Genomic DNA, 25,620 nt, shown 5'->3' on the forward strand with positions numbered 1-25,620 from the left:
TAGAAGACAATAATAATTTACCTCCAGCTTCTAAAATTCTTTTCAGAGCAAAGTATTGTGATCTTGGCTTCTAATGTCTTAAAAAAGGTGTTTGCTTTCCAGAAACCTCACTGTTTACTGCCATTCAGTTTTGTAATTATTGGAGTTTTAATAGCATTCTTCCTGCTGATTCAAGCCTGTCCCTGGACCTATTACATATATTGTTTGTTACCGGTGCCAATATGGTATGCAGTTCTCAAAGAGTAAGTAATACATGATGCTGTCTTTTTTCCTTCCTCATCTGCAAAGTAGTTTGGAGTTTAGAGGTTTTTAAACTTCTATCACAAGTCTTCCTAAATCTTGTATTCCTGCCCAATCACCATACTTTACTTTCATCACCAAAATAGATGTCTTTAAATGATTTCAGATCATTATCTCTGTCTTACATACTCTTTTGACTTCCTTTTTCATAGTCTTTTTTAGTCAGAAGTTCCTGCATTTCTTGCCATTTTAGAAATGAAGTTAATTTTAGAAACATCAAATATATTTGTCCTTCATTTTTCATGCTTATATTTGCTTATTTTTCTAAATTCTGTTCTAATTTTATGTTGTCAAGACTTTGAAAGATATTTGTATACTTCCCTTTTTTCTAATGACTAATAAAAACCTAAGAAAATGAAATTACTCTATTGAACCTATGCAAATCACATACCTATTGGCCATTAATAAATGCTATTTTCTCTTGGTATTTGGGCACACAGAATACCAGAGCATACTAAAATACATTTTTTCAGCCCTTTGGCCCTGATACCATCGTATTTGCATGCTTTTTGACATGCAAAAAAAGCTTTTGAGAACCTCTAGTATTTTTCCTAAATTTTTCTGCCTATTTCAAAGTTCTGTGGGTCTAAAATTATACCTCCTTGGTTTCTGGAGAATAATAATGTTCATCATGATGATGAAATTGCAAGAACAATTAGAATTTATGCAGTACCAAATTCCTTTACAAATATGTTACCCTCATAACTATCCTATGAGGTAGGTGCTATTACTATCCCTATTTTAAAGATGAAGAAACTGAGGCTGAGTAACTTCCCCATAGTCACACAATTAGTAATTCTTTTGAAACAAGATTTCAAGTCAGATCTTCTTGACTCCCAGTTCGACAGTCTGTTCACTAGCTAGAAAGAATGCTAGCTACCGCTGAAAATCAGAATTAACCTAGAACACCTTTCTAGATAATGAGAACTGTAATATAGGCAAATGGATTAGTGTCCCGCTCAGAAAGTTTAGATTGAGTAAATCTGACAGGTAGCATGTATTCACTTGACCTAAAGGCTTTTATTCTGCCATTTATCTTCTCTTATTGGAATTAGTTCAGGAAGTCTATTTAAGTCTATTTAAATGTAACAGGGGAGGTAAATAGTCTGGAATGGTAATGTATATCGGGTGATATACTGAAAAGGCATACTCCCATTAGGAAGTCCAGGAACCAGAGTACATGATAAAAGACTTGAAGATGAGAGGAGACATACACAGAAGCAGTATTATCATTGTACTGTATTATAGACTGATAGGAAAGATGAACTAGAATTTGGGAACATAAACCCAAGCCCCTCATAGAGGTCTGTTATATTAGTGATGTTGATGGGGAATTTTTGGTTTTCCATACATCTATAAGCATATTCTCTCTCTTTGCCAAAAACAAAGCAGCTGATATTTTTCTGACTTGCTTTCATGATAATTCTTTCCTTCAAAATGGGTATAATTTAAACCAGAAGTCATTCTATTCTCAATCTGCTTCTCTCCCAAAATGTGGAATTAGTTATTTACTGTCTTCTATACTTCTGTCCTTCTAAATGATTCATAATTTCTTTGGGTGATCTAACAAGTATATATATATATATATATATATATATATATATATATAACATAATAACAATATATGTGTATATCTTAAATGATATAGATTATAACCTTTTTATACCTTTCCAGATGGTTCTTCATGAATTGTAATGCCAAAATATTTTGTCACTATTAAACAGATTTCTAATGGATAGCCCTTTCAATATTGGTCTGATCCTTGGACAGTAGTTTGTCAGATCATTCAAGAAGACTTGATTCCAGCTTAGTTAGACCTGCCAAAGCTTATGCTTATGGGTATAGCCTTTGAGAACCTCAGTTTACCTCAAGTTATATTCAATGTACAACATGATTTTTTTAAATTAACTTAAACATCTGACATAACCTTTTAAAACAGATTCCAAGTTATTCAAGACCTGATCACATCATTGTTGACCTTTTCTGGAAAACATTCAATTGTGTTTTTACTAGTTTTCACTCTTGGGATTGAAATATTAGTAAGTAAATACCTTATTGCCATATTTTCCAATTTTCAAAGATACGTTATAAATATTAAATTAGTTTTTGCCTATCTCTTTTGTAAAATTTCTTATATCTTATTCTTATTAGGTTCTGAGTTTTTTCTACCGCTACATGCTTACTGCTGGTCTTATTGCTTTTGCTTGCTGGCCATTTTTCACCCAACTCTGGACTCAAGCAAAGGTATAGTGTAAACTTGTATTAATTTTGACATTTAGTAAATGAATAATTATTTTGTCTTTCTACTTTCCTAAACTGAATGTGATGTCTACATTTCTGGAAAAGATGAATACTTTTTTCATGTTAACTAAGAAACTGAATCTTTATTAACCTAGTTTCATTATTAACTTTTCTAGATTTTATACTGCCTATCACCAAAGGGCTAAGGCTACATTCAAAATATACCTTAATTCCCCTAATCTCTCATGTCAAAATGAACAAACTAGGTGATGACTATAGCAGTTTGGAAATATATCACTTGTCATTTTATGAATTACTTATTTAAAATTCCTTTAACCTCAAATGACTAGATGATATAACAACTGAAGAACTGCCCGAGATAAGCAGTATAGTAAAATGGAAAATATGGTATATTGAGAGTTAGAAAACTTAGGTTCTATCATTGACTATTCAATCTTTAATATCTCACTTTTTTCCTATCAGTATTTGCCCTAAAATACCTTGAAGAAATGTTAAAAGGATAAATGAAATCATCATCAATAACTTAATACTTTCTGTGGACATGCAACAAATGTGAAAATGCTTTGATTCCTTTTGAAAAAGAAATATCAGTTCAATAGAGTATAATTTTTTTAATTTAAAAATATTTTCCCATGGTTACATGATTCATGATTTTTCTCATCCCTCTTCCCTTCCCCCTCCTGGGACTGACAAGCAATTTTACTAGGTCATACACGTGTCATTGTTCAAAACCTAATTTCATGTTATTCATATTTACAATCTAGGGTATAATTTTAAACATTAAGCCTGACTGTCCTATGGCCATATAGGATATGACAAGGTACCCCATACTAAATGGCCCCCAGCCCTTCTAGGCTGTTTCTTGTGCTGGAGGCAAAGGATGAATGTAGATACATTCTAATAACCCTTTATGAACTGTTCCTTCATGGCTTTTTAAAAATCTTGTATCCTAACCAACTGGTTTCAAGGACATCATCTTGTATAATTTTCATGGCATATAAAATTTGTTTATTATTTTAGACTAATTATTAAAATAAAGATATATTCAAAATGGTTTCTATAAATACCAATAAAGTTTTGAGTCCTTTTAACTTCTGTGTTCCAAAAATGTAGTTCCACATATAACAAGGACTGAAGTAATGCTTCTATTTATTCCTGTCTTTACTGTGCTTATCCAAAGATAACTAAAGGATTCATTTTTTTTGTTTGTTTTTTCAGATCACATCACTAGGTTGGACACTCTTCTCTTTACTTCTTGCAGTGTTTCCCCTTTTACCTGTTTTAGGACGTGAACCAGATATCACTCTAGTGTAAGAGCAATATTTCTTTCAAAATCTAATTTTCTTCCTTTTTAAACATTCTGAACTGAGTTCTGAATTTCAGTCTTGCATTAGGAATTACTTGAAATAAAAAATTATAGAATCATACCAAACCATAGAAATCATTGCTTTTGCATCTTAGAGGCTTCATAAGATCTTTCTGCATTTCCACTATTTAAGTTGCTTTTTAGTTCCTAGGTAAAAAAACATATTTCTTACTGAGATGATGTGTACTGCACATATGGAACTGGGGCTGGTTTATCTGCCAATATTTAGAAACAATTTAGTCCATTCCTCTAACTTCAGGTGAAGTAATATTTGAACTATTTCAGTTAAAAATTAATAGCCTTTTTATTTTTCTTTAAAAGACTTTTCTAGAAGGAATCTCTGCAAACTTCTTTGACAGCCTTTCTACATTTCACCACCTTCCCTGTAAATAAGCACTTTTCAACCTTAATTTTTCATGCTACTGTTAAATATATTTCCTTTTATTCTAACATAAATGGCTTTGGAAAATGAATTTCAACATCTAAGTAATGACATAAAAAGTTGTTCTAAAGTGTAATAGCCTTACTTTAAAACCATTATCTAATGATCTTCTTTTGGAGGCAGGACAGAAGAGGAACTGAATTCAGTAGTCTTTATTTCCTTTTCATTTCCTTATCCAACCATGTAATCATCCTCAATACTCTTTTCTTTTTCTGAATGTTGTGTACAAATGATGAATTTGTAGCATGTATCTGATACCTAAGTGATTCCTTGTCTTTTTTAGTTTAAGGAATCTTTGCAAAACAATTTTGAAAATAGAGTACATGACATTTTTATGGTGTTATATATAGTCATAATTGTAATAGCTAACCCAGAAGTGAGCAAAATTATTATTGTCATTGTATATTGACTAGGAAACAGGAAATGTCTCACATTAGAAAATCCAGTAGTAGAGCAAAAGGTCCAATTAAATTCTTGAATCTTAAAACAATGATGTTTGATTAGTTAGACCATTAACTAGTTCTAACAAATGTCAAAATCAATATCAAATTAGAAGAAAGTATGAAATATGAGAAGACATCTCTGCATAAACTTGTAACAGTGTTAATCTGACCTATTTAAATAGACCATTTTTTTAAAGAAATGGAAAAAAAGTAATAGTATTGACCTTATCACTCTTTCCTACAGAAATTTAAGTGATGTAAAGCAGTTGGAAAGCTGAGTAGGAAAAAATCAGAAGCTACCTTCACCAATACACATTTAATCTCTTTGAGAGAAAAATGTGGCAACCAAGGACAAAGCCAATTTAGAATACAAATATACTTGTAAAACACTGCATTGGAAGAGGGTAGATCATTAACAATAGTATTATCTTATAAAGCATCAAGATCCATAGAGTCAACAATAAGTTTGCAGAAACTTACCATGTGGGCTAACAAAGCCAAATGATCTCGAGAGTATTTATATGCAATGACCTGGCCCTAGAATTGAATAAGAAGAATAATACATCCCATATTGCATTTAGGAAATTGCATATCTCTTTTAGCATTACCAAGAAGATACAGAACCCCATATTTTTAGCCCTAATATTCTCTTGGTGATTCTTTTTTGTTTGCAAATATTGGAATGCTATGGTGTCTGAGGAATCAAAATTGTAGGTGACAGGTTGTGGGGCAGTAGACAGATATGTGGTGGGCACAAGAATGCTTCAGTGTATTTCTGAAGATAGCCCATGCTCCAGAAGTGTCAAAAAGGAGATCATCCAGGAAATGTGAGTTTGGAAAAGGAGTTAGACAAGTCAAGTAGTATGAGGGCCGCAAATAACAGACTGACAGCCAATGACTTCCTCAGAATATACAAAATGTAAGAAGACCTCAAGGAAGGCAGGTAGCAAACTCAGTAGATCTGCTGGGGAGACTAAATGGGAGAGCATGGATAAGGATCACATAGGATAAGAAAGGGGGTGGATTGGTTATAAAATGATGCTGAGAATATTCATATAGGTGAGGTCAGAGATCCATTGAAAGTATAAAAATGTCTGAACCATGTTACTTTGGAGTATTATAATGTCGAAAAGATTGAGTATCAGCCACTAAATTTGAGAAATTAAGGAGCACATTATTATCTGGCTATTTCTCTACCATGTCCCATTTTCTGGCTATTAATGGTTTTTATTTTCACTCAGATCCTGTTATTACCTCTTTCTGGTGTTTCATTCTCATTGTCACATTTTTTTAATTCCTTCTGCTGTCCTCATATCAGTTTCCTCTCTGCCTGCCAATCCTGCCTAAATAGTACAAAAATACTTAAGTAGGATGTAACATATTGAAGTGAGAAGAAATTCTATATATAGGCTAAAGAGAGCTCTCCCTCCTATTTACTCTAATATTGTCAGAAGCAGGAGATATAAGCAAAAATTATGACTAGAATATGGGAAATCTTTTTTGACAAAAGAACTGTAATATTTATTTGAAATTTTACTGGCTTTCTACTCTGATTCCTGAGTTCTTGGATGATGAGCCTTTTAAATTTATTTTCAAGTAACTCTGTGGGCCAGCTCTTCATTTTGAAGCATGATCAGATTTCATATACCTCCTTTTATCCTTTTTAGCTACTGTCTGTACTTTGTAAGACCACAAAGATAAATTAATATAAACAGTATTTAGGGCTATTGCAATTAAAGGTCTTAAATAAGAATATCTAACATCTACCCTATTTGATTTAATAAACATTTATTAAGTGCCTACTCTGTGCCAGACACTCTGCTAAACTCTGAAGTACAAAAAAGACAGAAGACAGTCCCTGACCTTGAGGAGCTTACAATCTATTATTTCTGTACCAGGAAATTCTAAATAATTTAGAATTCTTATCTCTAACCTGATGTGTTAATAACATACCACCAATTTTTTGTCTTAATTTCCCACAAATACTGATGAACAAATGAATCACTAATTCTCAATTTTTCCTTATGTTCTTTTCAATTAATTTGTCAACTGCTATGACTCTCCTTTGACCTGTACTAAGTTTTTCTATAGGGATCTCGGTCACATTTAATTCAACAAGTAATTAACAAGTTCTTTCTCTGTGTAGAACAGGGTGTTAGACCCTAAAGTAAATACAATGCTAAGCAAAGAAACTGCCCAAGTCCCCAGTATAATCATACTATTAAAAAAAAAAACCCAATATGATAAATCCTGAGAGGTACAAACAAAAGTTGAGAAAGTAGAGCTCTGGCTTAAGAATCAGAGTAGCCTTTGTAGAGGAGGTGGTCTCATTTAGTCCATACTTGGAAGGATGATAGTAGTTGTAAAGGTTAAAATTATGGTTGAGACTGAATGTAATAATTATATTTGGTCACCAAGGATTTTATTTGTAAAATCCTAATGAAACACTCAAACTCAGCTGGAAATTTTATTGTGATTTAATTGATATAGTGGAAGAGATTAAGAAGAAGGAAGAAGGAAGGGGCTAGTACCAGGCAGGAAGATTAGGAGATCTAGAAAGTAAGGTTTTGAGTATGAAGGAGGAAAGAATCAGCCTGACCTCCATAGGGGATCAGCTAAGATGCCCGAACCTGAATCAGCTCAAGGGCAAAACTCACCACCAACACTCCAAGATGTCAAAACGCCTAGCACACTCTCAGCCAGAGTCACCTCTCCAGGGAAAGAGGAAGAGAGAGGAAGTGGCATGCCTTATATGGACGGTTTTACATCATTTTCCTGTGTCTCATCTGTACCAATGATCACTTAGATTGACTTAGGACAGCCCAGGGGTCTGTCCGTTTTTCTGCACATGTCTGTTGATGGCCATTTCCTCAGATAATTAAATCTTGAGTTTGATGTAGACCTTCCTAATCTTGTTATATTAAGAAGGGGAGAGAAATGTAGAGTTTCCAATACTTGATTCTGTTATTCCAAGTATCTCCATTGTTATTGATCAGGAAATAGCTAAATCAGATCTTCTAAAGTACAGTCTGATTAGGGTGGAATAGTTTTAAAATTCACATAGTCTAGCAAACAGAACAGGGAGAACGAGAAGGAATTCAAGGTATTCCAAGTCAGGTAGAGACTGAAGGAAAGGAACAGGATTGGGGAAAATGCAAAATTAAGAGATACCTAGTAGTCCAGTTTGGATGGAGTCAGTATGGGAATAATAATAATGAGATAAAGCTAGAAAGCCAAATTATCCTAATGATCCTCCAGTCAGTCAAGTCAGTCTAGTCAATATGATTGACTCCATTTATTAAATGTTTCCCATGTGCCAGGCACTGGAAGATACAAAGAAGATCAAAAAACATTACCTTCTCTTTAGGAGCTCACATTCTAAAAGGGAAGACAACAAGCAAATTATATATAGAGGAAATATGGGAGAGAGATTTAAGGCAGACTAGGAAGGACTTTTTATAGAAGGTGGAAATTTGAGCTGAGTCTTAAAGAAGTCAGGAGGCAAGGCAGGAGAGAGACATGTAAGATGGTCAGTGACAATACTGGCAGAAGCTGGAATGCCTCATGCAAGGAACAACAAGGAGGCCAATGATGCCAGATTGTAGAGTATATGAGGTGTGGGGCATAGGGTGGTAGTGGAAGGCATGGACAAGGCATTGAAGAAGATTAGATAGATAAGATGGTGGTGGGGACAAAGTTATAAAGGTCTTTAAATGCCAACTAAAGGATTTTATGTTTGATCCTGGAGGTCATATAATCCCTTCTGTTGAACTTTCCCTAATCACTTTGTTATTAGTATTCTCCTTCCTCAAATTATCTTATAAATACTTAATTGTGTAAATGATGATAATAATAATAATAGATAATTTTCATATAACTCTTACTATATGCCAGCAACTATGCTAAGCACTTTATAATTACAATTTCATTTTATCCTCAACACAACCCTGAGAGGTAGAGGATATTATGATCCTCATTTTACAGATGGCGAAATTGAGGCAAACAGTGGTTAAGTGACCTGCTCAGGTTCATACAGCTAGTAAGTGTCTGAGGGTAGATTATAATAGTAATAACTAACCTTTATATAGTACATACTATGTGCCAGGCACTGTGCTAAATGCTTTACAATTATAATCCCATTTGATCCTCGAAGCCTTGGGGGTAGGTGCTATTATTATCTTCATTTACAGATGAGAACACCAAGGCAAATAAAAGTTAAGTAACTTGCCTAAAATCTCAGAACTAGGAAATGTCTGAGGACAGATTTGAATTAAGTTCTTCCTAACTCCATATCCAGTGCATTATCATAATAAGCTCACATACTAGAGTGTTGGTTTCTTGAAATAGATTATTTTGGATTTTTTCTCTTGAATCCCTAGAACCCAGTGTGATGATTTGTGCCTAATAGGAAAAGAAAAGATCACAATTCAAATCCCAGGTCTTATTCTTTATAATCCTTGAACAAATCATTTGACTTCTCTGGGCCTTGTTTTCTCATCTATAAAATTATATAATCAGCCTAGATGACCTCTATAGTCTGTTCTGTCTCTAAATCTATATTTTAATGAACCTATTTAATAAATGTTTGAATGGAGAATCATAGACATATTTATTTTTCCCCTTGATCTATGGCTATAGGTGACCTGAGAGGCCACATACTCCAACTATATAATTTTTCAGATGAGTCCTACAAAGGTAAGGTGACTTACCTAATATAACATAGGAAAAAAGAAGACCTAGGGTTCAAACTCCAATACTGTATTAGAACTCTAGGCACTAGAAAGGAGAGAGAGAGGGGGGGGGGAGAGAGAGAGAGAGAGAGAGAGAGAGAGAGAGAGAGAGAGAGAGAGAGAGAGAGAGAGAGAGAGAGAGAGAGAGAGAGAGAGAATGGCCCCTACCTACCTTCAGTGAACTTAAATTTGTGTTTTTGCCATTATACAACTGAGTAAACTAGATTATAGAAGGAGTTCTAATAAATCACTTTCTAAAAATATAGCTAACCAAGACCTAAGAAATACAAAGTTTTATTTCATCAAGTTTTCTAAAAATGTTCTTTTTAAAAAACTATCTGAAGAAATAGAGTAATATAACAGAGTGCTGGTCTTGGGGGGTTCCAGTAAAGAATGCTGGATTTGTGGTCTGAGTTGCTGCTACCTCCTCCGTGGGCAAATCACTTGACCTCTGCGTTCCCCAGTTCCTCATTAAGATGACTGAACCAAATAACTTTTCAGGTTTCATCCAGCTCTAAATCTATGATCTTATAAGTCAGTTGGATTTGGATTTAAATCCTAGCTCTGATATTTATTATTTTTATTATCCTGGGCAAGTAACTTAATCTCTCTATACCTCATATATTATCATAGATTAATTTTAAGCCCGAAAAAGGTTATTGTGGGAATGGCTAAGTGGCTAAAGAACAAGGCCTGGGAGACAAGAGGTCCTGGGTTTAGATGTGCCCTCAGACACTGTAACAGTTAAATTTTAATGGTTTGATGAAATATATGTTCAAAGTTGAAAATGACTTTAATAGCTTATATTTACAAAAGAGGAGGAAAGAGTGAAAGTAGAGAAATACAAAGGTAGAGAAGGCACTTAGTCTGGCTAACTAAATAATGCTCCAGTGCTTGACTCAGCTAGGACTTGACCTTCAACTGGAATTAAACTCTCTCCAGAGGTCAATAAAAGACAGCCAGCACTCACCCAAATTCCCTCCAAGAGATAGGTCAAGACAATGGCTTGAACTGAAGGTGAGTCCTGAGGCCAACTTTCTTCCTTAAGTCGATCTTCTTCCTTAAGCTGATTTCTTTCTTGAAGTCCAACTCCTTCTTGAAGCTGACTTTCTTCCCACCTCAGAAATTCAAGCCCTTATATAGTGACTTCTTGTCTCCTCCCCTCTTCATAGGGGTCAATCACAGCTTCCAACTCGTCTTATCTAGCATTGCCTAGGAGGGTAGTGTCTCATCCTCTGAAGGTGTCAGCTCATATCAAAGATTTCTGAAGATCAATTTTTCATCAAAAGGTTCACAGCTAAGGGTATGAACCCTCCAGATCTCACCCTCTGGAGAGGAGAATACCAGTCAAAAGAGTCCGGAGATGTGAATTCTCCAAGTGGTTTGTGAGCTCCTCCACCCAGCCCAAGCGGGGGTACTTTAAAGTTATTGCCAAGCAAAGTGTTAACTCTAGGCAAAGAGAATAAAGGATTCCCTTTTTATAAGTGTAAATTCAGAATAGGCAAAGAGGACCAAGAATTTCCTTTCACAACACTTGCTAGCTGTGTGATCCTGGGCAAGCTATTTAACTCCAGTTTCCTGACCCTTTACCATTCTTTTGACTTGGAACCAATACTTACTATCAGTTCAAAGACAGAAGGTAAGAGCTCTTTAAAAAAAAAAATTATTGTGATAGGTGAACCCATCCTAGTAAAATTATAGCCAATTATTTTATTGCCTCTATCCAGTCTCAAAGATGTCAGTTGTCAGATGTGTGTTTTTTATGTTTAAGTAGATGATCATGACATATAGTGAATGGTTCATTATTTGTATAAGGTGCAAAGAACTTGATTACCTTGTGTATGGGCAGCACTCTGCAAATAGCTTAGGAAAACTCACAGAATAATTTTAAAATAGTACTTTTTTTTGCTTTTCACAGAACAGGAGCAGGTTTGCTCATTTTTTTGATCTCCTTGTCATCCTTTGTATATATCTGGAAAAGCAAAAGTAAATTTAAAGTCGAAGATCTGCCAGTACATCTGTATCAGGTAAGTTCTGAATCTTTAATGTGATTGGCAGGTACACAATTTTTATATGTAAGAATTATTCAAGAACATTTAAAATTAAATCATCTTCTAAATTATGCAATTCTATACTGCATGCTGCTGAATTTCCCAAAGATCCACTAGTCAGAAAGATTTCAGTCATATAAAAATGCTTCAAGTCAAGTCATTCAGTTGCTAATCTGTGAAAATGTTCTTGGGTTTGCATGCTCTCTAACTGCCCTGAAGAATGCTGAGGAATTAAGATTTTGCACTACAAAATTACAATTTGGTTCAGTCAAAAAATACTTGCCGAGCACTTACTACAGTCTGTGAAAGAATGGGACAAGTAAACCCAAGTAAATGCATTCCTATTTTAAAAAAAAATTTAAACTTTTCTCCATGATAATTTCACAGAAAATGATTCTCCCCCATTAATGGATTTTCACTTTTCATTCTTGGAGTGTTATACTGCCCATTGAAGTGATGAATCTGTTGTGTCTGGGTTCTTTTCAATCGATTTTTTGTTTGTTTTTGCAAAGGAACATGATAGAACTATGAGAGATTTGTAAAATGGTACAAGGATATGCTAACATTTCCTACATTTGTGCATTTATCTCACACTTTAAACATTACAAATGCAATATAAATAAATTGAATTTATTCATTGAAAAGAACACTGGCTTTGGAGTCAGAGATCTTGGGTATGTGAGAGTAAAAATGAACGAATACTCCAAGTATTTAAATTTATAGAATTTAATAACAGCAAACTGAAAGAGAAAGGGGTTCCTTCAGCTGAGTGAGCCAGAGACCTGCAGCACTTTATGAAAGCAAAAGCCCAAAAAAAACCCACAGCCTGAGTTTCAGCAAAATTTATCTCCCAAACAATAGGATGCAAAGTCAGGACATAACCTAAAAGGATGCTGAGTAAATGTAGTTCATATGTATCAAATTTCTATTTGCATAGGTTCAAACTGTGCCTCAGATGTTTATAAATTGTGTGACCTTGAGCAAGTCATTTAACTTCACCGAGCATCAGTTCCCTTATTGGTAAAATGAAGGGATGATTACATAGGATCCTTTCTCACTCTGGATCTGATCTTTCATCTTTATTTCTATTCAACTAACTTTCTACAAGGGCAGCTAGGAAAAAAAAAAATCAGTACTATAACTTTCACTGAATTAAGATTTTATTATTTTCCCTGTGCCTGCATAGCAAAAATTAAAGTAAAGAATGGAAAATTTTCCAATAATTTTTTCAACTTAGTCAATCTGAATAATTTTGGAATACATTAATTTTTTTTTTAATTTAACATTCACTATGATTAGTAGAGAGGTAAAAAATAATTAGGGTAAAAGGGCTAAAAACATCTTTGTGACTGAAAGAAACAAAAAGTCAGAATTTGGAGAATGTGGGTTGAAAAGGACCCCAGAGGTTACCTAGTCTAACCCTTCCTAACAGCCATACCTTCTAGACTGCCCAACTATCTAAGCTTCAGCTTGAGATCACTAATGGAGGTAAACCCATACCCTTTCCAAGAAGCCCATGCCACCTTGGGGCTGTTCTGTACAGGATTCTTTGTTTCCATTTATCAATTCTGAATCTGCTTTTCTTTAACTTCTACCATTACTCCTAGGATGGTCCTCAGGAACATGCAGAGCAAGCCAATCCCTCTTCCACATGTTAGTTCTGTGTATACCTTATATCTAGAGCTTCTTCTGCCTACCCCAATGTCTGACACATAGTAGCTGTTATATAAACACACCTCCTCTATTTCCCTTCCTTCTCTTCCCCTTATTCTTCTCTTTTCCAGGGAACAAGTCCCCGGTTCCTTCAGCTAATCCTTGTCTGGCATGATTTCAAAGCCCCTTCAACATTCTGATCCCCTTCTTCACTCCTGACACTGGGTCTCACAGTGGAGCCTAAGATTGCATTAGATTTTTTGGCTCCCATATCTCATTGTTGCCTTACACTCCACCAAAACCAACAAACTTTGTCATATAAACTTTTATCTATTTCTAACCCGTTATTTTCTTTTGCATTTTATTCTTTGAAACTAAATACAGGACTTCAGATTTATCACTATTAAATGTCCCCTTGATTAATTTCATAGGAATTAGCCCTGGAAGGGACATTATCAATCATCTAGTTCTACCCCTTGATATTACAGATGAATAACTAGGCCCACAAAGTTTAAATGATTTGACTGAAGTGGTATTTGACCCTAAATTATTTGACTCCAGATCCAACACTCTTCCTATATACTGTACTGCCTAAAATGTTTTTTTGGATCCTGCTTCTGTCATCTAAAATGTTTGCTATGTTAGCTAAAATGTTAGATATCTGAAAAGTTTATTTATCTCCTTGTAAATCTGAATAATTAGACCTTTGTCAGAGGTTTTTGTTACAAAAATTTTTTTCCCCAATTTGTTGCTTCCCTTCTAATTTTGGTTGTTTGTTTTAATTGGTTTTAATTAGTTTTGTTTGTACAAACCTTTTTAATTTAAGGTAATCACAATTATTTATTTTACATTTTGTAATAGTCTCTATCTTTTGCTTGGTCTTAAAATCTAGAGTTTCCTTCTTTATATTTATGTCATTCACCCATTCTGAATTTATCTTGGTGTAGGGTGTGAGATATTGATCTAAACCTAATCTCCCCCATACTGTTTCACATCAGTTTTTGTCAAATTGTGCGTTTTTGTCCCAAAGCTGGGATCTTTGGGTTTATCATACACTATCTTACTGAGGTAATTTACCCTAAGTCTATTCCATTGATGCTCCCTTCTCTTTCTTAGCCAGTACCATATTGTTTTGATGACCACTGCTTTATTGCACAGTTTAACATCTGGTACTACTAGGCCCCCATCCTTCACATTTTTTTCCATTCCCTTAATAATTTTGATGTTTTGTTCTTCCAAATGAACTTTGTTATAATTTTTTCTAATTCAGCAAAAATAAAATTTTGGTAGTTTGATAGGTATGGCACTAAATGAGTAAATTAATTTGGGTAGGATTATCATTTTTATTATATTAGCTCACTCTACTCATGAACAATTCATGTTTTCCCAATAATGTCGATCTACTTTTAATTGTGTGGAAAGTGTTTTGAAGTTGTGTTCATATAGTTCCTGGGTTTATCTCGCTAAATACATTCCTAAATATTTTATATTGTCTAGGGTGATTTTAAATGAAATTCTTCTTTCTAACTCTTGCTGCTTAGTAGTATTTAAAATATATAGAAATGTTGATGATTTATGTAGGTTTATTTTGTATCCTACAACTGTGCTAAAATTGTTGATTATTTCCACTAGCTTTTTGGTTGATTTTCTAGGATTCTTTAAGTAGACCATAATATCATCTGCAAAGAGTAAGAGTTGAGTCTCCTCATTGCCTATTTTAATCCCTTCAACTCCTTTTTTTTCTCTAATTGCTACTGCTAGCATTTCTAGTACAATGTTAAATAATACAGGTGATAATGGGGATCCTTGATTCACTCCTGGTCTTGTTGGAAAGGCTTCTAATTTATACCCATTGCAAATGATGTTGGCTGCTGGTTTTAGTTAAATGCTGTTTATTATTTTTAGGAAAGACCTTCTATTCCTATACTTTCTGGTGTTTTCAATAGGAATGAGTATTGTATTTTGTCAAAGGCTTTTTCTGCATCTATTGAGATAATCATGTGCTTTCTGTTGGTTTGGCTGTTGATGTGACCAATTATGTGGATAGTTTTCCTAATATTACACCATCCTTGAATTCTGGTATAAATCCCACCCAATCATAGTGAATAACCCTTGTGATAACTTTCTGGAGACTTTTTGCTAGTATTCTATTTAAGGTTTTTGCATTCATGTTCATTAAGGAGATTGGTCTGGAATTTTCTTTCTCTGTTTTCAGTTTGCTTGGCTTTGGAATCAATACCATATTTGTGTCATAAAAGGAATTTGGTAAAAGTCCTTTGCTTATTTTGTGAGACAGTTTGTATATAGTTTTGGGGTTAGTTGTTCTTTATATGTTTGATAGAATTCACTTGTGAATACATCTGGCCCTTGGATTTTTCTCTTAGGGAGTTCCTTGATAGCTTGTTCAATTTCCTTTTCTGAGATGGGATTAAGTATTCTATTTCCTCTTTTGTTAATCAAGGCAATTTATATTTTTGTAAATATTCACCCATTTCACTTAGATTGTCATATTTATTGCCATATAATTGGGGAAAATAGTTCTTAATAATCATCTTAATTTCCTCTTCATTGGAGGTGAGGCTACCCATTTCATCTTTGATACTATTAATTTTATTTTCTTCTTTTTTTAAAAATTAGAATAACTAATACTTTATCAATTTTATTTGTTTTTTCCAAGTACCAGGTCCTAGTCTTATTTATTAGTTCAATAGTTCTTTTACTTTCAATTTTATTCATTTCTCCTTTGATTTTTATGATTTCCAATTAATTTTTATTTGGGGATTTTTAATTTGTTCTCTTTCTAGTTTTTCAAATTGCATGCCTAGTTCATTGACCTCTTCCCTCTCTAATTTGTTGATATATGCATTCAAGGATATAAATTCCCCTGTGTACTGTTTTGGCTGCAATCCATAGATTTTGATAAGTTGTTTCCTCATTGTCATTCTCTTCAATGAAATCAGTAATTGTTTCTTTGATTTGTTCTTTGACCAACCAATTTTGAAGAATTAGATTATGTAATTTCCAATTAGTTCCTTTCCACAAGACCTTATTGATTATGATTTTCATTCCATTATGGTCTGAAAAAATTGAATTTATTTTTTCTGCTTTCTTACATTTGCTTTCAATGTTTCTATGATCTAGTACAGGGTCAGTCTTCATATATGTGCCTTGTGCTTCTGAAAAGAAGGTATGTTCCTTTCTATTCCTATTTTCTCCAAATATCTATTAGCTCTCATTTTTCTACTTTATTATTTATTTTTTGGTTTGATTCATCTAGTTCTGAAAAGGGAAGGTTGAGGTCCCCCGGTAGTATGCTTTTAATATCTTTTTCCTCCTTAAACTCCTTTAGTTTCTCCTTTAGAAATCTGAATGTTGTACCATTTGGTGCATATATGTTGAGTATTGATATTTCTTCATTATTTATACTGCCTTGCATCAAGATGTAATTACATTCCTTATCTCTTTTAATGAGATCTGTTTTTGCTTTAGCTTTGTCTGAGATCATATTTGCTACTCCTGCCATCTTTGTCTCTGTTGCAGTCCAGTATATTCTGCTCTTCCCTCTTACTTTTACCCTGTGTATGACTACCTGCTTCAGCTGTGTTTCTTATAGACAACATATAGTAGGATTCTGGTTTTTAATCCATTCTGCTATCTACTTCCTTTTTATTCATGTTTTCATCCCATTCACATTCACAATTATGATTGCTGTCAGTGTATTTCTCTCCATTTTGACTTCCTCCTTAGGTTCTGTCTTTTCTCTTATCCCTCTTACCCTCATCTCCAACTTTTCCCTTTTAGTCAGTTGCCCCCACACACACTTTGGTCTCCCTACTGTTGCTCTCCTTCCCAGCAGCTCCTCTTTTATTGATTCCACTCTTACCACAGTGCCTTTTAAGCTACCCCCCTCCCTCTGCCTTCCCTGTATTGTTTCCCTCTTGACCCATATAATTATTACCCTTCTGTTCTCTGTAGAGCTTGATACAATTCTCTGCTCCAATAGATCTGATTGTTCTTCCTTCCTTGAGTCAATTTCAATGTGAATTAGAATTAAGTATTATCTGTCATCAACCTCTTCCACCCTTACATTGTATTGGTCTTATTCCCCTCTCCCCCTAAGTGCTTCTTTATAAAATATAAATTTACCCCATTTTTGTCTCTTTTCCCATTTCTCTTAGTATTATCCTCATTTTTTAGCCCTACAACATTTCATCTTATACAGTTTGGCTTTGTTCCATCTAAGTATACTTTTTTCTATCTACATTTATTATAATAACAAATTTTAAGAGTTATCAATACCATCTTTTCTTTTAGGAATACAAATTATTTGAACTTACATTGAGTTGCTTTAAAAGAGTTTTTTTTTTCTCTTAATTGCCTTTTGCTATTTTTCTTGAGTTCTATGTTTGAGCTTCAAATTTTCTTTTAAGTCTGATCTTTTCTTTATAAATGCTTGGGAGTCTTCTATTTTATTAAATAGCCATATTTTCCTCTGCAAGAATATACTTAGTTTTGTTGGCCAGTTGATTCTTGGTTGTAGATCCAGTTCCCTTGATTTCCAGAATATCATATTCCATGCCTTCCAATCTTTCAGTATGGATGCAGCCAGGTACTGTGATATCCTAACTGATTCCATGATATCTGAATGACTTCTTATTTTTTTCCTTGGTCTTGTAGTTCTTGAATTTGGCTATAACATTCTTCAGTATTGTCAATTGGGAATTAAATGCAGGAGGTGATCTGTGGATTCTTTCAATCTCTGCTTTTCCCTCTTGTTCAAGAATGCCGAGGCAGTTTTCTTAGATAATTTCCTGTAGAATGATGTCCAGGCTTTTTCTTTTGTCATGATATTCCAGTAGTTCAATAATTCTTGAATTGTCTCTCCTGGATCTATTTTCCACATATATAGTTTTGCCAATGAGGTGTTTCATATTTTCCTCAAATTTTTCATTGGTTTGATTCTGTTTTATAGACTCTTGCTGCCTTGTGAATTCATTTGCGTCTAGTTGTTGGATTCTAATTTTTAAAGACAGAATTTCATCCCTGGCTTTTTAGTCATCCTCGTTCTGGTTCTTTGTAGATCATCTTTCACCTTCTTTGCCTCATTTTCAAGCTGGTCAATTCTGTCTCTCAAGACACTATTTTCTTGTGTTGGTTCATGTGCCTCTGTTTCCAGATGACTTATTTTGCTTTTTAAGTTCTTTTCCCAATTTTCTTCAGCCTTTCTTAATTTCGTGTGTGTGTGTGTGTGTGTGTGTGTGTGTGTGTGTGTGTGTGTGTGTGTGTGTGTGTTTTGAGTTCTTCCAAAGCCTATGTCCAATTCACTGGAATTTCTGGGTTTTTTTTTTTTGATGTTCCTCTGTTCTATTTGTTCTTTGTTCATTACCTGGATAGGACCTGTCAATTATAATTTCTTTTTTCATTTTCTGTTGTTTACTCATATTTTTTTTCTTTCTTTCTCCCTTGTCATTGGCTATAATCTTGCTCCTCTGTTAATTTGCTGGATCTATGTGTTTGGACTATTTTGTCCTGAAGGGGCTTCTTCTCTGTTCTGTTGATGACTAGATTAGGCTGATGGAGTATTAACAAGCCCTGTGGCCATATTTTCCCCATCTGGCAGCAAAAGCTGAAGGTGTAGATGAAGGTGTGGAGTTATTCTGTAGTGGTTGCAGCCTTTGCCAGCAAGGCTCTCAGTGGAGTCAGTGAGGGAGGGGTATTGGAGATGGAGCTTTCCTGCTCTCTGAAGGCTTCTTATCTGTTCTATTGATAAGATTAAGCCAGGGCATATCTTATCTGTGGAGCTGTATGTGTCCTGAGGCCAAAATTTCCAGAAAGGGAAGGTGGCCAAGATGGAGATTTTTGACTGACTAGAGTGCTCTTTTAATACTTCTCCTTCAGCTGCCTCCCTGCCAACTATGTTCAGCATCCTGAGCCTGGCACAGCTGTGCTATCAAGGCACTCCCTCTAGTCTAAAGCCCTCTCCCCCAGATTCCATCAACCACCAGAAACTGAGGACAGTAGATGGGGAGGAATCCTGGGACCTTCCTTCTTCCTTTTCCTTAAACTCAAAGGTTCAAGAATTCAGGCTTTTTTTTTGTCTACCTTTTAAGTTGAATCCAGCAGGAGGGTCCCCTATCTCTGTCCTATTGTTATATTTGGTTTTCTGTCCCCTTGAAGCACTTTGTTTTTGATTGGTGTGGAAGGGTTTTCACAGATGTCTGGACTTATGCTGCCTCTAAGTGGCCATCTTGACCCCAAGTCCTCTTACTAGCATTCCTCTCTTTTCTAACCTATGTACTCCATTAAAAAGTAAAATAATTTAACCAGGCCTGAAATATCTAGATAAAGCCATCCTGGATCCTAGCAATTATTCTCTCTCTTCAAAAATGCTCTTAAGCCAATCTGTTAAATAACTGTCCCTGAAGCAAAGTCAAGATGAAAAGAAGAATTAAAGCAGACCCCCCCCCCCTTCAACTAATTCCAAATGCATCTAGAAAGTACATCAGGGTGAGTAATGATTGAGATATCCAAGAAAAAAAATTACAATGAATCATTGTTACTGCTCAGGCATAAAGGAGACATCTCTAAACATTGATGTGGGAAATGTTTAGTCAAGAATGGCAATATAAAGAATACCAGTGCAAGGAGGGACTGTACACCAGGATAAGAAGAGATCCTATATCCAACACAAAAGGTATATATTTATGCAGGGAGCAGGGAACAGGTACACCAGAGAGTTCTGTCACTTATTACCCAGTTCTAGATAACAAGTCCATGGTGAACTGACACAGGGACTTTATTTATGAGTGGGAATGAGCTAGTACTATGCATGGAATAAGCCCAGAAGGAAGCAGAATCTGTGTGGCTCAAACCACAGGGGTAGAATGGATTCTTGGTTTCATCTTCCAGCCCAGTCTGAAGGCAACAGTAGAATAACCAGGCCAAGAATTTCAGATCAAAAGGGATTCTGCAAGTGTCTTGCTTTGAACAAGAAGAGCTTTCCAGGCTGATAGTAGTTGAGTCTAGTAGCAGTCTACTGAAATTTCAAATGGATAAGCCCAGAGATGTAATCCTCAGACCCAAACTCAAGTCAAGAGTTTGCCAACCTCAGAACCTAAGGGCAGAGGTTAGACTTTGCTCTGTATCAGACTACTTTGGGAATACTGAAAGCTTATAGCTCCCCAACCTGAGTTGTCCCTGAGATCCTGGAATAACTTAACATTCAGTGAGTCAAGAAAAGAAGAGAACCACCAAACACATTTTCTCTACTAGTATACAACCCAGCCCTAACAAATCTTAAGTAAGAAAACTGATCAAAAGAATAATCAAACAAAAAATAATTTCCTTTGATAATGCTCAAGGCACAAAGCCAGGAGAGAATGACACCATATCATCTACAATAAAGTCCCAATAAAAAAACACAGCTTGGGTACACATTCAGATAGAATTCCTATCAGAATTGAAGGAAGAGGTCTTGGGTTGTTATTTTTTTAAGAGTTAGAGCTTTTCATGAATAAATTGAGAATTCTGGAGTAAAAAATTAGAAGACAAATGCTGTGTAAGAAAGAATTGGAAGGGGAATAACAGCTTAAAATGTAGAGAAGTATAAAACCTTGCCCAAGCAACAAACCACCTGTAAATTAGTATAGATCAGATAGAAACTACTGACATGAGACAACAAGAAATATTAAAACAAAGTCAAGACCAAAAAAAAGTAGAACAAAACAAATAAGGTATCCCATAATAAAAAGAACCAAGCTGGAAAACATATTGAGGAGGGATTATCTAAAAATCACTGGCCTGGGGACAGCGGGGTGGCTCAGTGGATTGAGAGCCAGACCTATAGATGAGAGATCCTGGCTTCAAAATCTGCCTCAGGCACTTCCTACTGTCAGCCCCTGGGAAATTCACTTAATCCCTGTTGCCTAGCTTTTATCACTATTGATTCTAAGACAGAATGTAAGAGTTTAAAAAAATTACTGGCCTACTTAAAAGCCATAACTAAAAGAATTACTCCTCATGTTGCATTTCAAGAAAGCATAGAACTGCCTGAGTCAACAAAGGTCAATGTAAAAGTAGAAAGAATTCTCTAGTCACTTCCAAAAAGAAATACCAACATGAAAATTCCCTAGAATCGCCAAAATCCAGAGTTCTCAAATGAGATAAAAAAAAATAATAAAAGAACCAGAAAGAATTTAAGTACTGAGGAGCTAGTCAGTATCACACACTATTGAGTAGCCACTACTATAAAAGGGCAGTGATTTGGAAATATGATATTGAGAAGGCAGAAGATTTAGTTTCATAGCTAAGAATAACAACCAGAATTCTAAATATAATCCTACAAAGTGAAAAAAAATGGAGTTTTAGTGAAAGAGAATGTTCAAGCATTCCTGATGAAAAGACAGAACTGTATAAAAACTTTGAAGTGCAAACACAACAGTCAAAAGGAACATAAAAAGGGGGAAATGAGTGGATCAGAAGAGACCAAACAAGGAAAAACTACTTACCTTGTTATAAGTGGGAGATGATATGTGTGCCTCCTTAGAACCCTTTAATTGTCCATAGCTTCCCTACAGGGAGTCTAACTCGATAAAAGGGCTGGGCATGATTCTTTTCAGTCTTTATGATTATAAAAGAAGAATGGAAAGGAAGAAGAAAAATGCAGAAAGAGAGGGGGAAAGAAGAGTAAGGATGTGTAATCGAGGTGTACAGCATGTAGACTATATAAGCAAGGAGGAGAAGGGGTATGTATAGTTGGAAAAATCTTGATCCCCTAAAACTACATTACCCAAAATTCCTTTCTATATTATCTAGAATCCTTTTGCCTTTTCCTTTGTCCTCACTTTATGTAAAGGTATTTTGGTTTGCTATGACTCCTTCCACACTCTCTTTATACTTGTGATCGGACTGAGTTCAGGTAGTTCTTTTACTTTAGTTATTATTAATAAAACCTTATAAAATATAATACTTAGTTATTGAATATTAATTTTAAATCCCACATTTATTAATTATTTAATTTTAAAACCCACAGGTAGGAAGGAAGGGTGACACTTGGACCTCATTATCATCTAAACATAAACACACATGCACATAAATGGGTACAGATTTATATTTTACTCAACAAGAGAAGGAAAGGGGAAAAGGGAAAAGAATGAAAGAGGTGTATTAAGAGAGTAGTTCTAAGCAAAACGAACTAAAGATAATTTTTTAAAAATTAGAGCAAAGAATTGGAATTTGGGAGAATTGGAGACAGCCTGAGGAGATGTCTTCTCTATTGATTGACGTTGAAGATACCCCAGAGCAGGTAAGCATGGACCTCCCTGAGGGACAAGACTCCCCCCAGACCAAGGTCGCCCAACGGGTCTGATGAGGACAGTTTATGGTTGAACGGCTGTCCTTACTTTTAGCTCCTTCTGTGTCCCCTGAAATGATAGTCCTCTTATCTGACTGCGGTTTATTTAACTAAAGATGAATTTTAATAACAAGTTTGGATTATGGAGGTATCAGGGAAGAGGGAATTGAGATTTCCCTAGATTGGGTTTGAGTTTCTCTCAGCTTTTGAGCTGAGACCAGGCCTTGCAGGCTAGTGGAGGGTTTCTTTTATTCCTGTCTATACTAATCTGTGTTAGTTTTCTTAAATTCAAAGTCTTTAGCAGTAGACAACAGCAAGAGGAAGAAAAGGTTCTGACCTTCAGAGCTGGTTGGGCCTGTCTCTTCAGGCTGATACCCCTAAAGACTGGTATTACAGTTTAAACCACTACTCTTAAATCCTTTTGTTCTATGACATGATCACAGGACCCCAGGTAGAGCACACAGTTGGAAAAATCAGGAATAGAGGTACTTCTGTACAGAGACAGGAAGACAGTGCTCCTTTTAGTCCTTTGGTAAGGATGCATACCATAATGTCTCTATTTGTGTTACTACTGCCACTCTGGTGTACCTTTCCCCATTAACTATCATGCTTGACCATCTGTATACATTTCGATGTCAGGTTGTTCCAGGGGAGTGTATTTTAAATCATTTCTTTGTTTTTCGACTAATGATATTGTTTCCTGGAAATTATGTATGGGTTCCCCTTCAAACAGCAGATTTGGAATCAAGGTTGTTATATTCAATGGTTGGCAATGTTTTAAAGTAATGTTTTCATTGCTTAGTAACACAATTTCATATTGAGAAAGCCTTTGCTGTGTGCAAGCTTGTAAATGACATTTCTTCAATATGGCCTCTAGTTGGTGTGAAGAGTAGACATTAAAATTTGATCCTAATACCAAATCAGATGACTATTGAATCATGGTTTACTATGGCTGTGATTGCTCTGAAACAGGGAATTCTCCCTTTCTCAATTATATCCAACTGTGTACTATAATATGCCATTGGCCTAAAATTGAGTCTTAAAGTTTGGTCTAACACTCCAGAAATTATGCCTCTTGCTTCATGTACAAAGAGATGGAATTCTTTGTTGTAGTCTGGAATACCTAAGGCTGGAGCTGTTATGATTGCTTCTTTGAGCTGTGCCAAGGATTGGAGATGCTCTTTTGTTACTTTCAAAGGTTCTGTGACTGTGTTTTTGGTTAAGTCCAAAAAGCAAGGTGATAGCCTGGGATCCATTGTATACAGAAACCTGTAACTCCTTAAAAGTCCTCCCAGTTGTTTCTTAATCTTTGACACACTGAGCTTTGGTATATACTCTACTCTTTTCTTGGAAATCTTTCTCATTCCATTTCCAAGATAAATCCTAGCTATTATACTTTAGGCATGACCCATTGTAGCTTTGATTTGGAAACTTTGCACCTTATATAGCTCTAGGAGGAGTTTTTTTTTTTTCTACTCCTGGTAACAAATTTTAGTAGATGGGTCTGCAAGAAGAATGTCATCCACATTGTACTCAATTTTGCTTTCTTTGAATTGGATGTTCTTTAAATCTTGTTGCAAGAATAAATATATGAGTGTCTGAAATTGCATTTAGGTACAATGTAAATATGTGTATAGTAAGTTCCATAAGGTCTTAGGCAAATAGAAAGATCAATAAATATTTCTATTTGACTGACATCAGGATGTGGGAACAATGTATATTATTGTATTACGTGTAAATAATCTCTATAAACAATGTACATACTATAAATAGGTTAGTAACATAGTGATACGGTCTGTAAATATGTAGAATAGCATGTATATATGTTGTACATAAGATTAGATTGTGGATTAGACTAGGGACTAAGAATATTTATAATAAGTAAGGAATCTATTAGAAGTAAGTTAAATTAAGCATAGCAAAGACAGTTATACTTAGGAATAGATTTAAGCTGCATTTGCAGATAATTAGTAAAGTTTTAATTGTTTGTTTATCTTAAAGCTGACGCTGAAATTGAATTTAATGGAAATATATAGATAAAATAGTTTGCAAATAATTATAGATATAAAATAGGGAAAATGTTTGTATTAATTCAACTTAGCAAGAGTAAGTAGTATTAGCACTAAGATTCAAATTTCTTTGTAATGCTTTTGTTCAAACATTTATTGTACTGAATTTATTGTAAAACCCTAAAACTACCCTTACCCAAACTTTCCTGCATAGAATTCCTTAGAGTACATAAAGCATAGAATAGTGATAGAGTAATTGAGGGAAGTTTATTATTTTGGGGGTAGTAGTTAGAAATTAGATTTAGTAGCTTGGCAAGTATAATAAATATAAGCGACCTTGGGAAGGTCACAACAAAAAAAGGGGGCAATTGTGGAAAGGAAAACTGAATCAAGCTCTGGAATTTCTGCCACTGAGTTGGAGCAAAAATTAGTTGGAAGGTTAGCATGAAATTGTTGGACAGCAATGATAGTTGGTAGGGAGAGGGTGAATTGCAGAGGGACAGTTGAGCTCCAAGGACTCTCTCTTTCCTGGCCATCGGACTGGAAGGATCTTCTCTGTATAGAAGTACCTCTATTCCTGATTTTTCCAACTGTGTGCTCTACCTGGGGTCCTGTGATCATGTCATAGAGCAAAAGGATTTAAGAGTAGTGGTTTAAACTGTAATACCAGTCTTTAGGGGTATCAGCCTGAAGAGACAGGCCCAACCAGCTCTGAAGGTCAGAACCTTTTCTTCCTCTTGCTGTTGTCTACTACTAAAGACTTTGAATTTAAGAAAACTAACACAGATTAGTATAGACAGGAATAAAAGAAACCCTCCACTAGCCTGCAAGGCCTGGTCTCAGCTCAAAAGCTGAGAGAAACTCAAACCCAATCTAGGGAAATCTCAATTCCCTCTTCCCTGATACCTCCACAATCCAAACTTGTTATTAAAATTCATCTTTAGTTAAATAAACCGCAGTCAGATAAGAGGACTATCATTTCAGGGGACACAGAAGGAGCTAAAAGTAAGGA

The 25,620-nt window shown here is 35.0% G+C and overlaps 1 protein-coding gene across 8 annotated transcripts in view; it reads left to right on the forward strand.

The window, feature by feature from the left end:
• PIGN (phosphatidylinositol glycan anchor biosynthesis class N) overlaps window positions 1–25,620 on the forward strand; it is a 246,948-nt gene that overhangs the window by 150,742 nt on the left and 70,586 nt on the right. For 7 of the 8 annotated variants that reach the window (XM_056824243.1, XM_056824245.1, XM_056824244.1 and 4 more), the window contains 5 exons: window positions 88–242; window positions 2,240–2,339; window positions 2,452–2,544; window positions 3,781–3,872; window positions 11,462–11,570. In XM_056824243.1, coding sequence (XP_056680221.1) covers window positions 88–242; window positions 2,240–2,339; window positions 2,452–2,544; window positions 3,781–3,872; window positions 11,462–11,570 — 549 coding nt within the window. The remainder of the gene's footprint in view (window positions 1–87; window positions 243–2,239; window positions 2,340–2,451; window positions 2,545–3,780; window positions 3,873–11,461; window positions 11,571–25,620) is intronic. The other variant, XM_007486856.3, reaches the window with a different exon arrangement.

This window comes from Monodelphis domestica, chromosome 3 (assembly GCF_027887165.1).
Source record: "Monodelphis domestica isolate mMonDom1 chromosome 3, mMonDom1.pri, whole genome shotgun sequence".
NCBI lineage: Eukaryota > Metazoa > Chordata > Mammalia > Didelphimorphia > Didelphidae > Monodelphis > Monodelphis domestica.